The following is a 27253-nucleotide window of genomic DNA, read 5'->3' as shown; positions in this document are numbered from 1 at the left end:
AAAAAAACGAAGTTTACATCGAAAAGTACGCTTTTGATCCACCCTGTACATATAAGAAAATTCTCACTGAAAGCTGTTTTCTAAGCAACGAATTTTTGTCTGAAACTTTTCTTTCTGGTATGTACAGGGGCGGTGATATTTAGCGTCTAAATGGAGATGGGGCACCCTCTATAGTGTAATATTTCTCGCTGAAGTCGGCTTTTTCCTACAGAGGTAATTCCTATAAGAATTATTATACTGATTATACTGAATTAGCAAATCCAAAAATTGAATATACTATATAATGTTGTTTATGTGAGTCAGAGCTGCCTAGCATGAAGAGGTATATCACTATTTATTCTTACAACGTATTAGAAGATCAAATGCGTATTTTCTTGTACATGACTAATAAAATATTTAACCAGACGCTGAATCAGCAGACTATTATTATTAAAAAAGGAATTTTTAGTTTAGTTTACAAATTGACCTATGCAGGGGATCTTCGAACAACAAACTCAGAAACATTTTCTTAGTAATTTATTTCACTTTCAGTAATACACCCCGGTCGAATTTACAAACTGATCAGCTCGGTTACTGAAGTGCACCAGGACCGTTTCAGTCAAAAAATAGGAATAGTCAGAGAGTTCCTGAACAAAATCGGGAAGTCTTAAATAATAATCTTAGGGCTAACGTCCATAGGCGCGCTATATTTTATTTTGTTATTTGTAATGGTTTTATTGACGATCCTTTCAGATCGTCACATTTGGTCAACAGCGAAAATGGGTTTTTGCTATTATACTACAGTTATACTAATTAAAGCGGAACTTTATTGCATTTGAGTAGTAACGTTTTCACGTTTCTCTTTCAATTTAGTTACAGGATTTTTTAGTCCATGATTTTTCATCATATATTCAATTATAAATTTGTAATACATTCGCTCTAGAAATGTTATACTTACGTCTTAATTTTTTTTTTGTTATAGAACATTTCGTTCTCGACTAGTTCGTAAATTTTTAACTTTTGTTCAGGATTCATTTTTATATTTATTTATTCATATTAAAATGAAATTTTTATAACATCAACAAAACACTGACTACACATATAATCTTGTAACGTAAGTGTAACAATAATACAACAAATTACCTAAATTTCCTCTTTTAAAGTATTTTTTAGTATATCGTGATGAAAACTCATATTTGAAATCACAATTAGGTAACATCGTTCCTTCTGAGGTTCTCGTTGGAGCAGTGACATATAGCTTTATTAAAATTTACAAGAGGAATAATTTTGTTTTTTAAACCAGAGATATTGACAGGCTGCCGAGTATTGTTGAATGGTACAGGTGTATAAAGAGGAACTGTATTACCAAAGAATTTACAAAAGGATGAAGGGTCTGGGAAACTGTTATACAGGGTGTTTCAGAATAGTATCTCATAAATTTAAGGGATGATTCTATGAGTGATTTTGAGAAAGAAAGGTTATATGAACCTAGATCTATTTTCGCTTTCTGTCTGAAATACAGAATGTTAAAATTTGCTATTTTTTTTTGTTTTTTTTTTATAAGTCCGGATCTGTATTAAATATTTTTATCAAACTTGGTGGGCGTAAGTTAAGTATAAAAACACATCTTTTAAGTGAAAAATGAATTTTTAAATTTAAATAGTGGCGCCACCAAGCACATGACCCTGATTATTTCTTGTGAAAAATATATTGTTAATTACTTGTTGTAATTATGAAAATTAAAATGAAGATGGTATCTCTTAATAGATTATATTCTCTCTTTAATACCATCCATCTCTCATTCACTTAGAATCAAGAGGAATAATTGGACCCCGTTATGCAATAAAGATCCAACCGACAAAATTTTAAAAAATGAGTTATTTATTAAAATAGTATAGAGAATAGTTTTCAATGCTCAGTAAAAATTGCAAAAAAAACAGTAAGTATATTTACTGAGTATTAAGTATAATACCGAGCATAAAATTTGTATCGATACATTATAACATAAATAAATAATAGTAAATACGGAACATATCTTACGCCGCTGCTTCTTCAAAAAATAAAAATCATTTTTTTAATTCTAGTTCTTTTTGTTAAAAAAACGGTTTTTTGAATTTTTTTCGTAATATCAAGAGTTTTCATGCAAAAAATTTAAAAAGAATATCTGTAATTTCTTACTTTATTGAAAACCGGATTTTAAAATTATTATAAAATATTTAAATTCGTTTTTTCTTAAAAGGTGTATTTCTACATTTAACTTACGCTCATCAAGTTTGATAAAAATATTTAATGCAGGTCCGGACTTATTTAAAAAAAAACAAAAAAATATAACAAACTTTAAAACCCTGTATTTCATACAGAAAGAAAAAACGGACCTAGGTTCATATAAACTTTCTTTCTCAAAATCACTCATAGAATCGCCCCTTAAATTTATGACATACTATTCTGAAACACCCTGTATTATGTAGATAAAAACTAATGCTTGTGCCAGTGCTGTGCCAGGTGTCATCGCCGGCCATTCTAATCTGGTGATATTGTGATTTTCCAATTATATTATATCCAACCATACTATTAGTGATATAATAAATTGATGTTTGTAATTAACATAGGGGTGCAAGACTTTTCAAAGTGAGTGTATTTATCAACATATCTTAGGGTATGATAATGCTTTCATATTTATAATGCGCAGAGAAATTATTCGTCCACTTGGCTCGCCCAACAAAATATTTGGTATTTCTTTACATATTTCTTTTTTCTAAAGTCCCTCCAGATAAATTGAACAAAGTATTTGTGATATCTGAATAGTATTCACATTCACAAAAGGCGAGTTAATTTTCAAAATGGATCATAGATACTTTATACGAATTATTATACTGAGTGTTACAATTTTTTATAACTAAAAATAGACATAACACCTATATCTCCGCCACTGGTGACTGGTTAAAGTTGATAATTTGTTGAATTATACCTACCCATATGCTAAATAAATTTACGAAATTTGGTTAAAAACTTTTAAGCCGTTTGGAAGTTAAAAATAAAGATTTTTTTTCTTAAACTTTAACACCCCGTATCTCGAAACTAAAGGCCAATTAGACATTTGTTTAAATAAACTTTATACCTCATTTCGATCACGAGAACCTACAATAAGCAATTAGCAGAGCGATTCTGATACACTCTGTATATACTATTGGCCATAAAAATAGTACCCGCGAAAGAAAAATTCTGTTATCCGTAATTTTCAATTGCTTTTGTTCAAACTTTGTATAATGAAAATTCAAATCAAAACTCAGTTTACGTGTTCGAGTAATTTTTGAAAATTTAATTTTTAGCGTGCTTTTCAGAGCCTTAAAAAACTTCTGTTTTGGAAACTTTTTGTGTGGTGGAAATTTTTTTATATGATTGCAATGATCTTCTAAAATGGATTTTTCTAAATGTACCCTGAAAATTTGATCAGAATCGAATCGCAAATAAGGGAGTTTTTTTTTTATTTATTTATTTTTTATTTATATTATAGTGCCTCGACTGCATTGGTCATTGGCACTCGGTACAATGTTTTATATAATTAGGCAATTACACTATATACAATTATACATATCGATATCCTTTAGGAAGTCAATGATATTTCTTTGATTTTCTATCACACTGAGATTCTCCCTTAGGTTTGGTTTTAATCTATGTAGAGTTCGGCTTTGGCTATATTGGGGGCAAGTTATCAAGATGTGCTCGCATGATAGTGGGGTGTTACAGGTTATGCAGTTAGGGGGCGTCTCTCTCGCCATGAGGAAGCCGTGTGTTACTCTGGTGTGCCCTATTCGGAGCCTTCTGATGATTATGGTGTCTTTCCTGTTTAGCGGTGGGTTGTTGGGTGATGTTCTTGCGATTCCTGACCGTGCCAGCTTTGGGTTCGATTGATTCCAGGTGTCCAGCCATTTGGTTCTAGTTGATTGTTTGAAGTGACGTATTAGATCTCCAGGGAGCACTATTTCAGCTGTTGGATATTTTCTGACGATAGCATCTTTCGCAGCTAGGTCAGCTTGTTCATTACCAGGGATGTTTCTGTGAGATGGAATCCAGATTATATGGATTTTGTTGTGGTTTATGTTGAGGACTTGACATATGTCATGGATTTCTTGCACCAGACGGTTGGTAGAGTATGGATTCTTGATGGAATGCAGAGCCGACAAGGAGTCTGTACAAATACCTATTACTTGACCTGTATCATTTACAGTTTTTAAGGCCTGAAGAATTGCATAAAGTTCTCCGGTATGGATGCTACAGTATTTGGGCAGGGTGGAAGTCCATAGTATGTTATTTGTTTTTATGGCCGCACAGCCCACTCCTTGTTCATTTTTCGAGGCGTCAGTGAAGATGGTGATATTGGGATTGATTGTATGCATGCTTTGCATAAAGGATTGATTGATAACAGAAGATGATGCTTCTTTTTTGTCATGGTGTAAAAGGGATAGGTGAATAGATGGAATGATTTTCGTCCAAGGGGGAGTCATTGGGAGATAGCTAGTATTTGTTGTTTGGTATTCGACATCCTCCAATAAGCCCCACAGAATTTGAGGAACAGAAAGTGGGTGTTTGCCGGTGGGTTCCAGTGGTGTTAACATATTAAAGAGTCTGGAAGTCGGGTTTTTCGGGCATGCTATAATTCGGGTATAATATGCCAACGTCAGTTGATGTCTTCTGAGCGAGAGGGGTAGTTCGTGTGCTTCAATGCAGAGTGAGTGAGTTGGGCTGGATCGAAATGCGCCCAGGGAAAGTCTGAGAGCAGTGTTTTGAATTGGATCCAACGTTTTGAGTGTGGATCTGCTTGCGGATGAATATGCGACGCTGCCATAGTCCAGTTTTGACCGGATTAGAGCTCGGTAGATTCTAAGAAGTGTTGTTTCGTCACTCCCCCATTGCTGGTTTGATAGGATTTTAAGGATTTTCATGCGATTAAGGCAGGCAGCTTTGATGTTTTGAATGTGTCTGTTCCAGGACAATTTGCTGTCAAAAGTTAGGCCGAGAAAGCGATGTTCTCGGACGACTCTTAGTGGAGTGGAATTTAATGTAATTTGTGGTATAAACTTCTTATGTTTTCGGCTAAAGAGAACCACTCTCGTTTTCTGCGGTGAGAAATTAAGTCCTGTCATGACTGACCAAATTTGAAGGTTGTTTACAGTATTTTGTATTAGTCTGCAGGTACTTGTTGTGCTTCTTCCCGTACAGTATATGACCAGGTCGTCTGCATATAGCGAGTGTTTGACTGGGGTAGGAATGGAATTACAGATGTCATTGATGGCTAGGTTAAATAAAATTGGACTTAAGACTGATCCTTGAGGGACTCCCTCATTCAAGGTGACGGTGGTCGATGTAGCTCCGTTTAGAGAAACTTTGGCAGATCTATCCGATAAGAAGTTTTTTATGAATGCTAGCATGTTACCGGTTATGGAATATTTCTCTAGTTTGTCGTATATGGTCGATTTGTGTACTGTGTCGAAAGCAGCTGTTATATCAAAAAAGAGAGCTACTACTTCTTGTTGAGACGTTAGTGCGTTGGATATTTCTGTTTGGAGCAATATCAGACTGTCCATGGAACTACGTTGTGGTCTGAAGCCAAACTGGAATGGGTTCATAAGGTTGTTAGACTCCAAGTGCCATCGTAGTCTTCCATTAATCATTTTCTCCATTAGTTTGCACATTGTACATGTGAGAGAAATGGGGCGAAATGAGTTTTCATCTGGCGGTGATTTGTCATTTTTCCTGAAAGGCAAGATTATGGTTTCTCTCCATATTGATGGGAATGTATGGCTTGTCCATACCTTATTGTACAGTTCTAGCAGTTTGCCCAGTGCAGAAGAAGAGATGTTCTTCAAGAAAATGAACGGAATGTCGTCCGGTCCAGCAGCCGAGTTCTTACATGTGGATAGCGCATGCAATAGTTCTTCGGAAGAGAAAGGCAAGTTCAGTATGTCTGAGCATATTGGTATCTTTTGCTGCGGGGGTATTGCTACCACTGGGATTGATGTGCTATTGGATTTTTCCTGAAAGGTTTTTGCTAGTATGTTGGCAATTGTTTGGCTGTCGGTGATAATGCGATTGTCATAGTTAATGCAATTTATTTTCTGATTATTCTGCTGTCCTCTTATTTGTTTGATTTTCTTCCATACTTGTTCAGGAGGGGTGTCCGAGGAGATGGTGTTTACGAAGTTCTTCCATGACTGCGTTTTACTTTCTTTCAAGACTTTTTTGGATTTAGCTTTAAGTTTTTTGAAATTTATATAGTCAATCATTTCCCTAGTACGCCTGTAGCGGTTAAGTGCCTTTTTACAGTCTTTGATTGCGGATTTACAAGCATCATTCCACCATGGGAGAGTCTTTTTTGTCGGGTCTATTTTTATCTTTCCTATACACTTGTTAGCTGCAAGTAGAATAGTGTCTGATAGTTGTTTGGTGGCTTCGTTAATATCCCCAGAGAGGATTAGTCGATCACTTAGAACTCTCGTTTCCTTCTCAAAGATAGTCCAATCTATTCCGGTTAATTTCCATATAACAGGCATATGAGTTTCAGAGTTAACGTTATTGGAGATCACTATGGGGAAGTGGTCACTGTCATAAAGGCTGCTCAGTGTCTGCCAGGTCAATTGTGTTGCGATATTTAAGTCAGTGAAACTCAAGTCAATTGAGGAGGATGTTCCTGATGAAATGTTGAAGTGTGTAGGATGACCAGTATTCAGAAGATGGATATTAGAGACATCCAGTACATTCTCAATGATCTTTCCTCTGCTAAACGTTTTCTCAGATCCCCATATTTTATTGTGAGCATTGAAGTCTCCAACAATTATGAAAGGTTTTGGGAGTTGTTTGATGATGCCGATGATATCAGACTCTTTGAGGGAATAGTTGGGGGGAATATAGATGTTACATATTGTTATTTTTGTTGGACACCACGCGCTGACAACAACAGTTTCTAGTTCGGTGTTTAGAGGTAGGAGTTCTGAATATTTTTCATTGGAGATAAAGATTGACGTACCTCCACTGGCTCGAGTGCAGTCTTTGCGTATTTGATGATATCCTTGATATTGTTTTAGAAATTTTTTGTATGATTCTTTAAAGTTAGTTTCCTGTAGGCAGAGAATATCTGGGAGATGTTCGATGATTAATTCTTGAATTCTAGTAAGGTGCGGATAGAATCCGTCACAGTTCCATTGTATAAGTTTGAAGACGAAATTTTTTAATATGAAGTGATATTAGATTGTTGGGAGCAGTCCGAAAAGGATTCTTCTCCATCTGAAGATTGAGATATGCTTTCGATTTCCACTTCTTCCGATAATAGACGCGTTTTGATCTTTTTGTGCAGTCTTGTAAGTCTATTTTTGATGGATCGTTCTTGCAGATGAGGATACAGATTGTAGATATTCTCCAGAAGTGCCTTTATGTCACTTGTGAATTTTGCTGCCTCAGTATAAGGGTCGTTTCGTTCAAATGAATTTTTTAGAAAAGCTATGAAGTTGTCTATTGGGAGTACAAAATTATCGGGTTCTTCCTGATATCTCTCTTCAATTATTTTTTTTGTGTTTTCTGATAGTGGGTTTGGCGTTGATGAGATTTTTCGTTTTTTCTTTTTGGCTGGTCCTGTTTTCGTAGTTGGGGGCGGCATAGCTGTTTCTGTTAGCGATCCTGGATGCTGCTCTATTGATGAAAGTGTGTCTGAGTGTTGCCGTTTTGGATAATAAGCAGGACTGTTATTGAGTGAAAACTGTGGATCATTAGGTTGGGTGGTTGGCTGCGCAATGATATTTTCTGAGGGTGTTGAGGGAATTGGGCAGTTCGCCGCGATATGTCCGGATTGTTTGCAAATAAAGCATTCCATTTTGTCGGTTGATACGAAAATTCTGTATTCATTGTCATCGTGTTGCAGGATTATGGATGTTTGCAATTCGAAATCCTCCGAACTTGGTAGGATATATACTTGCCTGCGGAAACTTAGAATATGGTTGTATTCATCTCCAGGTATACCAGCCTTCAGGAAGGAAATTGGGGATGTCAAATTTAATCCGATGTTTTTCAGAGAGGCCTCCACCAGTTCGTGCGGGATGTTTGGACTGACGTTAGAGATTACTATTCTTTTTGTTGGGGAAATTAGTCTACGGATGTTCATTTGTATTCCCTCAATGATGATTGTTTGGTGGGTGCTCAGAAGTTGATCCACCATAGTACTATTCAGTAGATAGATGCAGACTCTATTATTGGATATTCTTGAGGCAAAAGTGATATTTTTTGGACCAGTTAGTTCTCCTATTGCTTTTACGTAGTTAAATAATTTAAGAGTGGGTTCAGCATGTAGTACTATGGCTTGGTCTTTTTTTGGAAATACAGGTTTTGGAATAGTTTTCGTTATTGACGAATAGGACATGTGGTTTTCACTATTTGGCAGTTTGTTTTTACTTACAGTAGGAGTTTGATTGGCTGTTGGGGTTATCTTCATTGTTTGGGAGTCCTTGTAGACAAAGACGTCCCTATCTGGGTTAGACATCTTGCTATGTTTCTTGGTAAGTTACTAAACTATCGGGCATTTTTGCCTATGACGATGTGAAATCTGAATAAATGCTAGGAGCACTCGTATTTTCTTATCGCGGGCAGCGTAAAAAAAAAACACACCGGGATAGCACTATCAAAGATGTTTACACTTTGGCAGTCCTACACCGAATCAAATAAGGGAGTTATATCCTTTTAAAATCGCCAAAAATAACCCGATTTTATCATTTTGTTGAAAACCGTTACTTATATTGAGTATAAAGTTCACATTTTAAAGATGAGCTGCAGTGATTGAATTTTGATGTAATTCCCCGCATGCCACTATCATATCCACGAGTTCTTCGTTTGAGAAATTATGTGCCATACTTTCGAATACGACCACAATAGTTAAGAAAGTACTGTTAGAAACATCACTCATATCGTCCTGACTTGTTTACTTCTTAGTTTTTATGAAAAAAAACCCACCTTATAAACATTTCTTTTTAATTATTTCTAAAATAAAAAATATTTTACTATAATTTATAAAAATGTTTAGTAATTTTTTGCCCTCAGCCGTAATTTCCCAAGTTTATGCGTATAAGTTATGAATCACCCTCTAAATATATCTGCAATATTTTGGATTGTGAAATTGTCAAAATCCGATTGTAAAGATTTTATAGAGGTGGTACGGTTGTTTATTCGTGGATCGTGGTACCAAGATGTTGATTAGACGTGGCCTAATTCTTGATACGTCTAGTTAGCAATGGACTGGATGCTTGCGAAGGACCACCCTGAATTCGCGGTCTCAGAGACACCGTGTTCGTGCAAATGAAGAAAACAAAAACCCTTTTTAACGGTAACGAAGGTTTATTGTTCACAAACAATTTCGAGTAATTTAGCAAAAAAATAACAACTTTTCGTGACAAGTTAACTAGTGTACTAATTAACCGTGTATAGGAACCGTGAGTAAAGAATCGCGTACGAGTAACGTGCAAAGTACGGAGTTAAGAGTCGACGGAGACGCACAAGAAGAGAGCGAATTTTCTTCTTGCAAAATCTTAAATACTAAAGTTAATGGTAAGCGTACATAGGCTTACCAGAAACTAAGAGGTCATCATCGGCACTTCTTCTAGATTTGTCCTTGTGACTTGCCTAACTTTAACAATATAATTGGGTTTTATTGGAGGGCGTTTATGACCAGCTTCGAGAACGTGTCTAAATTCTAGTACGCACAAAAGGTCGGCGAGGAGTTTTATTACATAGTTAGTCTAAGATCAAACGAAATGCGAATCAACATCTGGTCATACGGGCAAAGTGGCAAGAGAAACGAATAATGTCCATAGGCGTAGCACACGGGTTCCTTACATACTAGTCACAGATTTAATACTAGGCTTATGAAGAATACGATATCGAACTAATAGATTAAATTAATTATCGAATATTCTGTCCTCTACACAAGCCCTAACATGCCGGCCCCGTTAAAAGGTCGTTACCTTTTAAATTAATTACAAAGAGTTATTCGTTATTCATGGGCAATGGGCATATTTTTGACAATGATCTTCGCGATATAGTTCCACTGGGTAAGCGCACTGACACTACACGTATCACATGATCCTTTCCTTCATGGAGTTCGACAACTCGAGCTAAAATCCAGCGCAGTGGGGCAGTATTGTGTTCCACCAGTAAAACTAATGCTCCAATATCTATGGTTTTATCTACAGTGTTCTTCCATTTGCATCGAGTTTGCAAATTTGTCAAATAATCTCTGGACCAACTATTCCAAAAATGCTGTTGGAGTTGTGGTAGTCGTTCGTAATGAGATAAGCGAGAGATAACGGCGTTCTGGTAGTCGGGTTGTGGTAAACTTGCCAACGAGTCACCAATAAGGAAATGCGCGAGGTTTAAGGGTGCATAATCGTTTATGTCGTTTGAGATTGGCATTAGTGGTCGCGAGTTGAGACAAGCTTCGATTTTTACTAATAAGGTGTACATCTCTTCATATGTTAGAGATGATTCACCTAAGACGCGGCGAAGATGAAACTTAGTCGATTTCACCACCACCTCCCACAATCCTCCCATATGGGCACTACGCGCGGGTATGAAATGCCACTTTATCAAAAGATTGGCTAAAAATGTAGTTGTGGCGTTAATGTGTGATTCATCATTTATTAAGTTATTGAGTTCGATAAAATAATTATTGGCCCCTACAAAGTTAGAACCATTGTCTGAATGTATATTTGTTGGTTTTCCTTGTCTTGAACAGAACCTTTCCAATGCATTCAAAAAGCTATTAGTTGAAAAATCTTTAACCAGTTCGATATGTACTGCACGTGTGGCGAAACAAACAAAAATGCATATGTAAGTTTTTACGGATTTGGCTCTACGCAGCGTACCCTCCTTTATGAATATAGGCCCTGCATAATCCATTCCACAATTGGAAAAAGGTCGTGAAGGCGTTACCTTTGCGGCCGGAAGGGAATCCATTAAAAATTTCGAAGGTTTCGGTTTTACTCTAAAACATCTTATGCATCTACTAAGGTTACGTTTAACTGCATTTTTTCCGTTTATTATCCAAAATCTGAGGCGAATTATCGAAAGCAAATTTTGAACTCCCGCGTGGAGGTGTTTCATATGCTCATTCTGTATTATTAAGTCAGTGAATTTATGTTTATACGGTAATATAATAGGGTGTTGTTGTTCAAAATTAAATTGTGAATTTATTAAACGTTCCCCAACTCGAAGTATCCCTTCTGAATCGAGAAATGGGTTTAGATTCAAAATTTTACTATCGCTTGGGAGTTTTTTACTTTTGGATAAGTCGGAAATTTCTTTTTCGAAGCTATTCCGTTGAACCAATTTTACTAATATAAGCAGTGATTCGTTCAATTCTTCAACTGTCAAGGCTGTTGACTTATTCATCACTTTGCGGCATCGATTTTTAAATCTGCATATGTAACCTACTACTCTGTGCAGTTTGAAGAAGGTAGAAAATCTATCAAAAATGTTAAGTCCGTAGTTGTCGCTATTTATACTCGTTGTTTTATATACTGTGGTATAATTATTTTTTAATTCGGGCAAGACAGCGACGGGAACCTCATGGCTATCTAAGTTCGCTTCCGTCCTTAATGTGTTTTTCTTTAAAAATTCGGGACCGTGAAACCAAAGATCACATCCCAGCAATTCCCTTGGGCTCAATCCTCTCGATATTACATCTGCAGGGTTGGCCTTGCTTGGCACGTGAGCCCACTCCGTTATCTTAGTCAATTCATTAATTTTTGCCACTCGATTGGCAACAAAGGTCTTAAGGTGAGCAGGATCAATTTTCAACCATGCCAAAACAATACTAGAATCCGTGAAGTATCGTACGTCTAATATTTGTATGTCTAAAATTTGTCTTACCGTATTCATTAGTTTGGCCAAAAGGTGGGCCGCTAGAAGCTCAAGTCGAGGCAAGGTCAGTTTTTTAACTGGAGCTACCCTTGATTTTCCTGTCAACAGTCGTAATTCGTGACTACCTGACTCATCCTCCGAGGCCACGTAAATACAGGCTCCGTAAGCCTTTTCGGAGCTATCAGAAAATCCGTACAATCTTACACAGGCCGTCTTTGTTGGAATTACAAGCCTATCGATCTTGTATTCATTGAGACACTCCAGTTCATTTGAGAATTCCTCCCAAATCTGTCTTAAGTCATTCGGGACTGCTTGATCCCAACCGATATGTAATTTCCATAGAGCTTGAATGATTAACTTGGCCCTAGTTAATGCGGGACCTATCAACCCAAGCGGGTCAAAGATCTGCGAAATTTTTGAAAGAATAGTCCTTTTGGTAACACGGGATGGCTCGTATTTAATATTTACTGAGTATTTCAGAGTATCTTGTTTAGGATCCCAGCTGATTCCAAGAGTTTTTAGATGCTTATTTTCATGAGGTAGAATTAAATTGTCGTGATTTTCGTTACTGTTTGCTTGTAGAATACTGTTTAAAACTATGTTACTGTTGGACGACCATTTTCTCAATTTAAAATTAGCTTGACTTAAAATATCGTCGAGTTCCCTATAAATTTGGAATGCATCTGTTTCCGAATCAATGCTAACCAACAGATCATCCATGTAAAACGAGCGTTTAATTATTTCTGCTGTTCGTGGATACCTGTCTTTGTTGCTCTCGGCCAATTCTATCAAGCAACGTGTGGCTTGAAAGGGTGCACTCGATGTGCCATACGTTACCGTGTTGAGTTTATACACATTAATCGGATCATTAAGATTTGGTCGCCATAGAATCTTTTGGAAGTTCCGTTCTTCCTCATGAATTTTTATACATCGGTACATCATTTTGATGTCCGCGCTCAAAACAATTTTGCGAAGTCTTAGACGTATCAAAATTGAGTACAAGTCATCTTGTACTACTGGTCCTACCAAAAGCGTGTCATTCAGGGAAATTCCTGAACTTGTTTTGCAGCTTGCATCAAAAACGACGCGACACTTCGTGGTAATAGAATTCTTTAGTACCGCACTGTGGGGTAAAAAATAAGAATTGTTTGGAATAGAGATGTCCTTTTCAATGGGCCCTTGAAGCGTCATGTGGCCTAAGTTCTCATATTCCGTCATAAATTTTACGTACTGCTTCTTGAGGTCCTTGTCCTTTTCTAACCTTTTCTCTACATTTTTTAACCGCTTTAGGGCATTCGATTTGGAGTCACCGAGACTAAAATCTGTTTGATTATTGAACGGATACCTTACGACAAAACTGTTGTCCATGTCGCGGGTTGTAGTTTTACTAAAGTATTCCTCACAGTAATTTTCATCTTTTGATATGAATTTAACATTTTCAAACTCCTCAATCTGCCAGAATTTCGTCAACGAGTCATTTAATGTTTTATTTGAAATACTAGTCGCAAGGTTGCACACTACTTTCCGACTTTGAGATTCTCTGCATATTAAATTGCCCGATATTACCCAGCCTAAAGAGGTTTCTTGTAACATTGGCAATCCCTTTCCTAATTTAAGTTTACCCGAACCTAACAGATTATAAAATATGTCTACCCCTAATAAAACATCAATTTGTTTTAGTTCATTAAATTTTTCATCAACTAGATTGATATTTATTGGAATTTGAAGTACCGAACTAGGAAATCTAAATGAGGGTAGATTTTCGGTAAGAATGGGCAAAACCAAAAATGCTATGTTAGATTCATATTCGTTGAACCTGGATTTTATTTTCGTGTGCACTCGCTGATTAATCTTTGTGACAATTTGACTGATACCTGACAATGAAAGGTCAATTTTTTGGGGACTTAAGTTTAACTTTCTGCAGAAGTTTTCTGTCATTAAATTTGACTGGCTTCCGCAATCGAGTAAGGCATTGCATTTATATCCTTTTCTGTCTGAGATGAGGATGGTAGCCGTGGATAGTAGTACATGATTTTTATCAATACCTAACGATGATAATGCCAAAGGATTGTTTTCCGTATCGTACGTGACCGCGTTACTTTGGCCGATTGTTAGAACTGTAGATTGTTTGGATTCTCCATACCTTCTAGATACATCGTGAGCCGAAGGATTAGATGGAAAACTGATCGATGATTCATGTTCAGTTAATGATGAGGAAGGTTCATTAGTGCTGCTGTTGCTAGAATTTTGAACATGTTCACTCCCTGAACGTTTCTCTATATGTAACGTGCTATTATGTTTTTGGTTGCATTTTTTGCAGCCTCTTGATCTACATTCCTGTTTCAGATGCCCTGGACGTAAACAGTTGCTGCACAATTTATGTCTTCGAATTTCGTCATATTTGTCCGACACTGATAATTGGATAAAACGAGGACATTGATGAATAAAATGGTTTTCGGTGCAGATGTAGCACTTACTGATTTTTTCGGTCAAAGAATACGAATAATTCCTAAACTGATGTGATTCGTTTCTTTTCTCGTGGCCTTTGTTTTGCGTTCTATCCCTGTCATGCTTATTTGATTGTATGGTTGAGAAGCCGCGAACCGCTTCCAACAAACGACATTTTTCGGTTAAAAATTCCGTTAATTGATCAACAGTCGGCAATTCAGTATTACATTGTTTCCGCTCCCACTCGTGATTAGTACTATCATCCAGTTTGTTTAATATTATCGGTATCAACAAAACATCCCATTGATCCACGGGTAATTTTAATTTTTCTAATGATGATTTATGTTGCTGAACTGCGTCTATTAATTTTCTAATATTTACAGATGATCCTTTATTCGCGTTTGGTAAATTAAGAACTAAACCTTTAGCGTGAATGTTAATAACTGCCTTTTTATTCTCGTATCTTTTTTGTAACAGATTTAAAGCGATTGTATAATTATCGGGAGTTATGTCGAGAGTGTCTATGAGATTTAGCGCATCGCCTTTACAGCATAATTTTAGATATAACAATTTTTCTGTTTCACTCAAGTCGGTTCTGCTATGGACTAAGGAATCAAATATGTTTTTGAAACTGAACCAAGTTTCATAACTGCCATAAAATGAACGTAAGCCTAAATCTGGTAGTTTTCCCAGACCTCTTGGTGAATTTTGCTTTCCTAAATGAGTATTAGTACTATTTTGATTTTTGCTAATTGAATTTATTAACTTCTTTAATTCTGAAATTAAATTAAAGTAGGCTGATTCGATCTCAATCCGTTGTTCTTCTTCGTTTAAACTTAAAAATTCTAGACGAGATTGTACTTTATCGAACTGATTATAGTTCTCCTCCACGTTCTTGAGGCGGATTTCTAATTGAACTGTTTCTTGAATGTCTCTGTTATCACAAAGGTACTATTTAAAACAGGATAAACGTTTAGTTAAAATTCTGTGAGCGTGCAAAAGTACTCGAAATTCATCGTTTTCGCTCAGAGATTCTGCTGAGCCTACTTCCATTTCGGATCGTTTTGAAATTTTTTCTTTTTGAGTTCTCGTGGTCATTTTTAACTACTATTGATAACGTGGCGTTAAAATAAATCAATTTACGTAATTCAAACAGAAGTATGACTGGAGAAATTAACTAGTTTCGACTTCTTTAATGTGCATAAATCGAGCATAAACCAAAGTAAATAAGTCGTATCAATCTCATACAACTAACGACCATTTAAGGTATCAAATGGAAATCGGGATTATGAGGTTATGCAAATTCAAAGAGGAAAAATCGTGATAAAAAGGAACTGACTCACCGGGATTGTTTCTTGCTCTTCTTGGGATCCACCATTCTACTCCTTATTCCGCTTTCGATGTCCTATGTTCCACAGGTTCTGATCCAGTCCCGTGATATCCGGTTCGAAGTGACCAAAAATGTTTAATCCGTCTCGAAGGACCAAAAATGTTTAATCCGGGATCGTGGTACCAAGATGTTGATTAGACATGGCCTAATTCTTGATACGTCTAGTAAGCAATGGACTGGATGCTTGCGAAGGACCACCCTTAGTTCGCGGTCTCAGAGACACCGTGTTCGTGCAAATGAAGAAAACAAAAACCCTTTTTAACGGTAACGAAGGTTTATTGTTCACCAACAATTTCGAGTAATTTAACAAAGAAATAACAACTTTTCGTGACAAGTTAACTAGTGTACTAATTAACCGTGTATAGGAACCGTGAGTAAAGAATCGCGTACGAGTAACGTGCAAAGTACGGAGTTAAGAGTCGACGGAGACGCACAAGAAGAGAGCGAATTTTCTTCTTGCAAAATCTTAAATACTAAAGTTAATGGTAAGCGTACATAGGCTTACCAGAAACTAAGAGGTCATCATCGGCACTTCTTCTAGATTTGTCCTTGTGACTTGCCTAACTTTAACAATATAATTGGGTTTTATTGGAGGGCGTTTATGACCAGCATCGAGAACGTGTCTAAATTCTAGTACGCACAAAAGGTCGGCGAGGAGTTTTATTACATAGTTAGTCTAAGATCAAACGAAATGCGAATCAACATCTGGTCATACGGGCAAAGTGGCAAGAGAAACGAATAATGTCCATAGGCGTAGCACACGGGTTCCTTACATACTAGTCACAGATTTAATATTAGGCTTATGAAGAATACGATATCGAACTAATAGATTAAATTAATTATCGAATATTCTGTCCTCTACACAAGCCCTAACACAAATTAATAATCTGTTTTTATATCGGCGAAATTCCGAATAGTTACGAAGATATCCGGAAAAAAACGAATTTGGCGGTTTTCGTTTTTTGCAAATAACTTTTATACGGTTATAGGTAGAGGAATAAAAGTTTTACATTATTAAAGCACTTTTTTGAGAACTGTTTAGCAGTGTTGCCAGTTTTCTTATTACATCCTTACTTTCGGAGAAAAATGAGTAAACTTTTGATTTTCATATGGGCGTGATATCAATTATTTATATTTTCAAAATCGTCATAAAATTCCCTTTTCAGCCATGTATTACATTTAATATTTTTCTTAGAAACTCTAATGGTTATAACTCATAAAGTATTTTTTGATAAGTCGGCCATGATTTTGACTTATAGTAATGGTACACATTAAATAAATGAATGCTGTGGAAACGTCAAAATTATTTAAAAGTTGCAAAACCTTAAATTTGTTTGACGTGTGCATAATAATGGCTCAAAATTGCTTTTCTAATGAAGAGAAATTTGATATGTTGTCATGCTACATATTATGTCATAGAAATTGTGTAGATGCTGAACATATGTATTTTAATCAGTTCCCGGAAAGAAAGCAACCCGGAAAATCCATATTTAGAAGACTGATGTCTAATTTAAAAGAATATGGTTCGTTTAAACAACCAGTAAATGTTCGCAAAAAGAAGTTAACCGAAGATATACAATATGCTGTTTTACAATCTATTATAGAAACTCCCGAAGCATAATGTAGGTATATTGAGATGCGTACTGGTGTTGCTAAGTCAACGGCCCGTCGTGTTTTAAGAAAGAACAGTTTTCGTCGTTATAAATTTAAAGTTTGCCATGCTCTTGTACAAGGTGATGAAGTGAGGCGTAGAAGTTTTTGCGCGTGGTATACAAGAAAATGTGAAGATGATATAAATTTTCCTTCTAAAATAATTTGGACAGATGAAAGCATGGTAACCAACAATGGAATTTTTAACCGACACAATACTCATTATTGGTCACAACAGAATCCACGATTAAAAAAATCATCAAGACACCAACATCGCTTTGGGTTTAATGTGTGGTGTTGAATATTTGGAAATAGAATTATCGGACCAGTTTTCTATTACAACTCTCTCACTTCAGACCGGTATCTCAACATATTGCAACATGATTTTGAAAATGCATTTGATAATTTACCATTAGCGGAAATTCGTGACTGTTGGTTCCAGCAAGATGGGGCTCCAGCACATAAGGCGAGGGTCGTTAGGGAATATCTCACTAAGCAGTTTCCAAGAAGATCTATTGGAACTCACAATAACGTTTTGTGGCCAGTGCGATTTCCGGACATAACACCATTGGATTTTTTCCTCTGGGGTTACATAAAAAACAAAGTATACACTCAAAATTTTGAAAACGAAGAAGAATTAGAAATATGTGTAAGAGAGGCATTCAATACAATTACCCCAGAAATGTTAAACAGAGTTTTAGATTCGACTGTGAAAAGAGCATACCTATGCCTGGAAAATAATGGTGGTTTATTTGAACATTTGTTATAATTTGAGATTTCGATTCGATCCAAGTTTAGCTGCATTGTTGTTATTAAATACATAATTTGAAACAATTATTTTTTTAACTTTAGGCTGATACCAGTAATATATTTATACTTTTAAATAATTTTGACGTTTCCACAGCATTCATTTAATTAATGTGTACCATTACTATAAGTCAAAATCATGGCCGACTTATCAAAAAATACTTTAATGGCTATAACTCATAGAGTTTCTGAGAAAAATATTAAATGTAATACATGGCTTAAAAGGGAATTTTATGACGATTTTGAAAATATAAATAATTGATATCACGCCCATATGAAAATCAAAAGTTTACTCATTTTTCTCCGAAAGTAAGGATATAATAAGAAAACTGGCAACACTGCTAAACAGTTCTCAAAAAAGTGCTTTAATAATGTAAAACTTTTATTCCTCTACCTATAACCGTATAAGAGTTATTTGCAAAAAACGAATACCGCCAAATTCGTTTTTTTCCGGATATCTTCGTAACTATTCGGACTTTCGCCGATATAAAAACAGATTATTAATTTGCTTTAAATTGCCCAACTTTTTCCCAATTTAAACCATTTTGTATCTATTACCGTTTCCGAGATCCCCATGCTGTTCATCCTTATCTGGGACAGACTGTATACATTTTTATGTATTAATTAGAATCACTAATTAATTCTCGTTCAATTGTTCTATACCTATCTTTTACCGTTTTCCCATAATATGAAATTTTATATAATTTTCAATAATAACATTAAATAATACAAATTATTGTCAGGTTATGCCTTGGATTGGTTGCTATGGTTACAGGAAGATCTGAACATCATATATATAAGTTATGTTGAGTGTAGGTTTAATTTTCGGTAGTTTTTAAAATTGAAACTAACGGTTCGGTAGCGAGATTTTAATTTAAAAAAAATAATACAAGGCGTCTGGTCGCAAAGAATACCAAATCAGTTCTGGCCCTTTTAGAGACCCGATTCGTAATCGGAAAAAATAATATAAACTATACAATCGATACGCCGAATATCTTATTCAGTGTCTGCAAGATGTGAACGTTGGCATAACATCTCCTTTCCCAAAATACCGACGTAGAGATGAACGATGGTCCGTGCGAAGTGATTTTCTTCTTTGTTCTTATCATCTGAAGTTCTCGAAAACAAAGGAACACTATAGGTTAATGGTGATTCGTTAACAATGTCTTTCTGGGTACAATTCAAGTTAAAGTGAAGTCAAATTATAATATAATATATTCTCATCAATAGTTAATTTTCTTGCATTTTCACTGTGAAAGAAAGTATTCTAGTTATTCGTAAAATGGTTTCGTACTATTAAAATGGAATTTTCGTTTTACGTTATTATCAAGTAAAATTTCCAAGATTTTATTTTCGTTATTAACAGATAAGATTTCATAAGGTCCGCTGTTAAGTACAGTTTTAGGAGTATTTGGGTTTCTCGGCCTTTTTAACAAAATTTTTGGCCAGTTTGGTATTGTATCTCGGAGTTTCTCGTGTTCAATTTATCGAAACGACGCTTCTGAATTGTTTTTTGAATAATTTGTTTGTCTCTAATTTTTTGTATTCTACTTCCAAAAGATTTTATTTGATGGTTGAAGTCAAGGTTGCTACGATAGGGAAATACGAGATCGTATGGACTTACTGACGTAGAATCATGATTACTAAAATTATATGAATTCACAGCAATGAGCAGAGCATCATTTAAATTACAATTGTTATGTTTCAACAGATAAAAACGCAATGAATCAGTGAGCGTAGCATGAAGCCGCTCAATTATCCCATTAGAGCAATGGTATTCTGATGAAGTAAAATGCCATTTGATGTTAAGATTATTAGCAAAATTTTGTATCTTTTTGTTGTTATATTCACCATCGTGATATGACATTATTTCTTTAGGAACTTCAAAAACGTAAAAATAATCTTGAAGGAAAGAAAGTTTAGAATCAGGTTTTTTGTCGGGCATAATTTTTGCTTGTGCAAATTTTGTCAAGTCGTCAATTATGGTCATTATAATTTTCCTATCCAAGAAAAACAAATCTGTAGATAAACGTTCAAAAGGTTTTTCGGGAGAGCTTTTAATATTTAAAGTTTGAGTGTGATTCTGTCGATCAAATTTGAATAATTGACAGGTGGGGCATAAAGAAATGAACTGAGGGATCTCTCGATGCATGTTCTTCCACTTATAAAGTTGACGAATTTTATGAGTAGTCTCCTTGATATCTTTGTGATAATTAGATGGGTCAGTATGATATTCAAAGATGATGGTTTCCCGTTCGTCTTTCTCGGGAATTGTCACGATATTTTTACAAATGATAAATTTAATGTTAGGGTATAGAAAGTTTAATATTTTATAATAATAATTTTCTTTAAAATAAGTTACAAAGTATGTGTCATTTTTGGATAGTTGTAAGTCAGCTAGGATTTTAAAATTTTGTTCGCAATGATGGGGTTTAATTTTTATTAACGCAATATTCCTGGTTTTCGAATTATTCTGCAAAGATAAAATGATTCTCATTTTTGTCAAGATCGTCATAAATGTAAAGAATATTCTTATTATAAATATCTAAGATTTGTTCGTTGGAATATTCGAAGTTTTCTATTGACAAATTAGATTTGTGGAGTTGGAATGCATCGAACGATTTAGGATTTAGTTGGTTAATATTTATGCGCGACAGAACATCTGCTACTTTATTTGTTTTTCCAGGAATATGTTTAATAGTAAAACCGTATTCGCTTAATTTCAAACGCCACGTAGTTAATTTGGAATTTGGATCCTTCAGATTTAAGAGCCATACAAGGGGTCTATGGCAAGTTGGAACTTCACACCGAATAAATATGGCTTATAGTGATTTACTGCCCAAATTATAGAAAGAAGTTCCTTTTCAGTAGTGGAATATTTAATTTCGGTATCGTTAAGTGTGCGAGAAGCGAAAGATATCGGCCTTTCTACATTAGTTTTATCGTCTATTTGAGATAATACGGCTCCTATGGCAAAATCTGAGGCGTCAGTTGTCAGAATAAACTGTTTATCAAAATTTGGATAGGCTAAAATAGTGTCGGATGTTAATAAGCATTGACATTCTTCAAAACAATTTTCAATTTCCGAGGATATGTTTATTTTTGTGGTCTTCTTTAATAAATTTGTCAAAGGTTTCGTTAAGTTTGCAAAATTTTTTATGTATTTTCTATAGAATCCAAAAAGTCCCAAAAATGATTTTATCTCCTTTTCATTTTTTGGCAATGGAAATTTCACAATGGCTTGAATTTTAGCGGGATCTGATTTTATTCCGTTGGCGGTTATTAAATGTCCTAAATAGACAACTTCATCGACAAAAAAATTGCATTTGTGAGGTTCAATTTTTAGATTATTCCGACGTAAGATTTCAAAAGCATCAGTAATATGGTATAAATGTTCATTAATAGTGTCGCTAAAAACTAGAATGTCGTCAATATAGATATAACTGAACTTTCCAATAATTTCTTTAAAAATATCATTCATGCAGCGTTGAAAAGTGGATGGAACGTTTTTCAACCCGAAAGGCATTCTTGTGAATTCAAAATGCCCTTCTTCTGTTGAAAAGGCCGTCTTTTCTATGTCTTCTGTAGCCATTTGAATTTGGTGAAATCCGCTGGCTAAGTGGATTAATGTGAAAAATTTCGAGTTCTTTAATGAATCAAAAATGGTTTGGACATTTGGAATTGGATACCTATCGTCAATAGTTATTTGGTTGAGTTTTCTATAATCTATTACTATACGATACTTTTGGGTCCCGCTACTACCTAATTTCTTTGGTATTATCTATATTGGAGAATTCCAAGGGGATATAAAATGCCTTATAATTCCTTGTTTTAAGAAATCATCGACTTGTCGGCTAACTTCCTTTTTGTGGATATGAGGATATCGGTAATTTTTTGAATAGATGGGATTTTCGGTAGTTGTTCGAATGCGGTATTTAATTTTATTATTGAAAGTTAGTGATTCATTTGTTTTAACAAATACGTCCGAATAATTGCTACAAATAATTTTAATTTTTCTATGTAATTCTTTAGGTAAATGATTTAAATTAAGCTTATGAAGGGCCTCAGTATTTTCAGGTTTGATGGATTTTATTAGATTTCTCTTTGTCTAGTGAACAAAGTGAAAATATTTCATCTCCAATAAATAATATCTTCATTTCAAAATCAACAAAACACTTATTTTTAACTAAGAAGTCTAAACCTAGAATACCATCAAAAGGTGAATTGAAATCTGCGATGTAAAATTTATGAAGGTTTTTATACATTTTGAAATTTACACTTTTTCTATTTTAATTGGTTTATCTTCAATGCCAAAAATATTAAAATTTTCGTCTTCGAGTTCGTAGTCTTTCAAAATATGCAACGGTTTTAAAATAGAAACAACTGCACCAGAATCAATTAAGAGTTTAAATTTAAATTTTTCTCTTTAACATATAATAAATATTCGTTAGTTAGTTGGTAAATTCTAGTGTGTGTTGAGTATTTTTCTTCATCTCGTTTTTTAGTAAGTTGGCGCCTAAAAAATGTTCGTCTAACTCAATTTCGAATTCTTCTTCATCATTTTTGGTTTGCTCGTCAGTCATGTGATTTACAAAGGTTCTATTTGTGTTTTTGAAGCATGTTTCCGCTTTGTGTCCATATTTGTTACAAATCCGACACTTCGAAATTGTAACTTTTATAGGCAGTTTTGAACTCGATACATCATCGTTAGTAAAAAATGGTTTAGCAGAATTTTGTCCTTTATCATTATTAATAGATAACTTGGCAAATTCAGTATTAGTTTGTTTAAAAATTTGTTGATTTTGATAATCGATAGTTATCTGTTTTACTCTTGCCACTGATGCTGGTTTTAAAGATCTTAACATTTGTGATAAGGGTTCTTTGATTTCGGTAATAGCTGTGAGCAAAGCAGTTTTTTCGTGAAAATTTTTCAAACAATCCTTGTCAGTAGCCTTTAAATTCTGATCATATTGAATAACTTTATTGATTCTTATCAACTGCCCTTCAACTCGATCAATAAAAGCAAGTGGTTTTTCATTTCCTTTTTGTTTAAACTGACATAACTTGAAATTCAAACATTGCAAATCTATAATTTCTTCAAACTGTTCCAAAAGAGCATTTTTTATTTCATCCCAATTATTTAATTCCCTTGAACTAATAAAATCTAAAGCTGCGCCGTCGAGCCGGCTTTTAACTACAAAAGGAAAAATAGTAATTTTGTTTGGGTCAAATTTCGTAAAAACAAAATCTACAGCATCTATGAAATTATGTAAACGAGAAGAAGTTCCATCATAAGTGTTGATAAGCTTTATTGCTTTATCGTAATTTATGTAATTTGCAGTTGCTTGGGGAGTAGTCATACTTTTGAATTTTTATGAAAAGGAAAAAAAATACAAGTGCGAATGCAAGAGAAAATAAAAAGATAAAATCGAAATAAAATTTAAAACCGAAATATATTATTTGACTCACTCCGACTGTTACGATGTTCCAAGGAGTTGAGAACTGATCGATTTCTAGGTTCCAGCAGCTTTACACAAACTACAGATGTCTTTTATCTTCGCTCTTCTTTAGAAGATGTTGATCACGAACAGGAATGGGCAGCTACAATTAGTGTCCAGTTGTCTTCTGAAGTCTCGTGGCCTTACACGAACTACAGATGTCCTTTATCTTCGCTCTTCTTTAGAAGGTGTTGATCACGAACAGGAATGGGCAGCTACAATCAGTGTCCAGTTGTCTTCTGAAGTCTCGTGGCCTTACACGAACTACAGGTATTCCCGGTATGGCTGATGTTTCTCCCAATTCAAAGTAACTTATGAGCTCCGTTAAATCGATTAAAATCGAAAAAGAAAGCTTTATTTCTTCTCCAGAGATCTTACTGACTGCGCCAGTTATGTTGAGTGTAGGTTTAATTTTCGGTAGTTTTTAAAATTGAAACTAACGGTTCGGTAACGAGATTTTAATGACAAAAAAAATAGTAAAAGGTGTCTGGTCACAAAGAATATCAAATCAGTTCTGGCCCTTTTAGAGACCCGATTCGTAATCGGAAAAAATAATATAAACTATACAATCGATACGCCGAATACCTTATTCAGCGTCTAGCAGGATGTGAACGTTGGCATAACATATATATATGTCGGGGTAATATTAGAAACGTTTTCCATGTTTAACGTTATAATAATTTAAGAAAGCAAAAGTAGAAAGGCGAACTAACGAATTCACTACTACTCGACCGCCCTTCTGCCCTTCTATCTCTTAACTACTTGTTCCTTTTCTCTTCTTAACTTTCCCCGATCGGGTGGTCCTTAAGACCCAAGGGGAGTACCTGCTAGTCCCTGTTTCTCGTGGACAAATCCCACACGTGGGCACTTAATTATGTCGGTAGTAGTGACCTCGTTTGACAATGCTTTATCTTCAAGATGGCTTTGTCAGCCTGCCCCTCATCTATTATCGGTTTTAATGGTATAATTCTAACTTAAGGACTAATAAATCTCCGACATATATGTATGTGTGTGTGTATGTCGGAATAGCGTTTGATGCGTTTTCCATTTTCGAGGAAAGGTATCTTTTTAATAGTCAAAGAATGAAGACAGATTAGCGAATTCACTACCCCACGACCGCTCTTCTGCTCGTCAATCTATTAACTGCCGGTTCTTTGTCCCTGTTGTCTTAACTTTCCCAGTTCTGGTGAGTCCTTCAGAACTGTGGGAAAAGTACCTGCTAGTCACTATTACAAAGGAACCCATAGTTTAGTGTCACCCAAATAATTAGCACACATGACCACTTAAGAGCGTCGTGGTATTAGTGACCTCGCTCGACAATGCTTTTTCTTAAGAAGGCTGTCAGCCTGCCCTACATCTTATTGTCTCTTCTAATATTACATTTACAGAACTTAAAAACTAAGAAATCTCCGACATACACATATTGCGGCATCGATTAGTGTCTATGAACGTGCACCCACGTCGCGCATTTGGTACGATATGTGGTGCAGCGGCGACGGAAATTTACGTATAGACAACATTGGTTACTTTTATATCGAAAATTAACAAAATTATTAGTATTAGGTAGAGGTATTTGTGTTAATTTTCGATATAAAAATAACCAATGTTCCCCACATGCAAATTTTCAATTCCTGTCGCCGCTGCACCAGAGATCATATCGAATGCGCGACGTGGGTGCGCGTTCATAGACACTAATCGATGCCGCAATCCGTATATATTTCGTATAATTCTAATCTCCCAGAAAAAACTGTTTATAGGGAGTCCGGAACGGAAACGGAGTCCATCTTTAGTACAGAGATACTAACTACTTCCCTATCGTGTTTTTCCATTCTCAGATTTTCTGAAGGTAATGGATCTGTCTCCCAAAGGAAACCTAAGATTCGCCATTCTGTTTCACGTAAATAATTTTCGGGAATGCAATAAATTTACCCAATGGAGAAAAATGGATGCGCAGCTTTGCACATTTTAGAGTATAATTTTGACGCCGCATCCGCAAACCTATTGACAGCGAAGCCCCATGATTTGAAAGACTCTTGATATTGACTTGCAAATTCCCTAAACTGGTCGTATCTTAAGCTGAGCGTGCGGTCAAAATTTTTGAATTGGGTTTCATTCAGGAAACCTCTTACTGTAATATGTTCGTTCTGTTTAAATATCTCCCAATTTTTCCTTCTCTAAAAGATAACAAGGTTAATTAAATTAATTCACAACAATTAAAGTCACATAAACTAACAATCTCACTGTTCAATTTTTCTAATTTTATTTTATACTACTGGATGGTAATTTGTAGTTCTTTTTTGAGAAGTTGAATTTCGATATCTTTTTGGAGCTTCTGGAGTTCGGCATTCTTTAGGACCTTCTGGAGTTCGAGTTCGGCGTTCTTTTGGATCTTCTGAAGTTCTAAATCTTTTTGCAATAATAACTTCTCATAAATAAATTTTTCTATTTGCCGAAATTCATCAACTGACTGGGCATTAACTTTTTGTAACGCACCTTCCTGAAAACACATTACATTACATTATTTGTATGCAGTTACAATTTATAAACAATTTACCATTCTTAAGAAGTTTCTTCAAATCGCAAACCTGAAAAAGAATATTGGGTGTAATATTGGCTGCATATCAGTCAAATCAATAAACTTTAATAATTATGGCATTTCTAAATATAACACCTAAAAATTATTTTGCATCTATCGGTTTTTATATTCTAAAAATGTATCTCTTCTCATTTTGAATGACGCGCCTAGAAAATTTAGATGTGTGAAATAAAGGGGTAGGCTAGTAAGATCTGCTTCCAGCAGATCATTTTACAGAGTGTCTAATAATATCAGATTCGATTGCCAAGATCACTTATTAGTGCCTATGCTTCAGAAGAAAAAAAATCGGTGTATAAAAAATGCGTACGAAATGTATAAAATGTGATGTTGGACTTTGCGAAAACTGTAATTTAGTTTTTCACACAAATATATGTGTACAGCATGAATCAAAAGGGTGGTGCCAAACTTGATGAGGTTATAGGGGACATTGCGATAAAGAATTTTTGCATATAAACCAGTAATCGAAAATGAGAGCAGTTTTGGCCTTGGAGCAATTTTTGTCCAAAAACATAATATAATCTCGTTGATGCCAAAAGACTTCGATGTTTCACTATTTTTTATTAAAGACATTCCATGATTCCATGATTCGATGGACAAATTTATGTAACGAAGTTGGAAGTTGCCATTTTGAATCCATTGTTATAATTTTTTTGCGTTATCTTCAATAAAAAATAGTGAAACATCGAAGTCTTTTGGGATGAACGAGATCATATTATGTTTTTGGACAAAAATTGCGCCAACGCCAAAACGGCTCATTCCCGATTAGGGATTTATATTTAAAAATTCTTTACCTCAATGTCCCCTATAACCTCTTCAATCAAAATGTCAACATGTTATATATGTCGGGGTAACTTTAGAAGTATTCTCCATTTCTTTGTATTTGGTATATCGTTTTTTTATTAACAGAGAAAAGAAAGATAGAAGAGACAGACAAACCAGTTCACTATTCCACGAACGTTTTTCTTCCCATCAATCTATTAACTGCCA

General features: G+C 35.1%; 1 protein-coding gene across 1 annotated transcript; it reads right to left on the bottom strand.

Moving 5' to 3' along the window:
• Positions 1–10002: 10002 nt before the first annotated feature.
• LOC136418905 (uncharacterized) lies at positions 10003–15378 on the bottom strand. The gene is made up of 3 exons (XM_066405116.1): positions 15331–15378; positions 11295–15276; positions 10003–10691 (listed from the first exon to the last, which is right to left on the bottom strand). Exons 1-3 carry the CDS (start codon positions 15376–15378, stop codon positions 10003–10005), a joined length of 4719 nt encoding a protein of 1572 aa, XP_066261213.1.
• Positions 15379–27253: the final 11875 nt, after the last annotated feature.

This window comes from Euwallacea similis, unplaced genomic scaffold, assembly GCF_039881205.1.
Source record: "Euwallacea similis isolate ESF13 unplaced genomic scaffold, ESF131.1 scaffold_44, whole genome shotgun sequence".
In the NCBI taxonomy this organism is placed as follows: domain Eukaryota; kingdom Metazoa; phylum Arthropoda; class Insecta; order Coleoptera; family Curculionidae; genus Euwallacea; species Euwallacea similis.
This window is presented reverse-complemented; position numbering and strand designations above follow the sequence as displayed.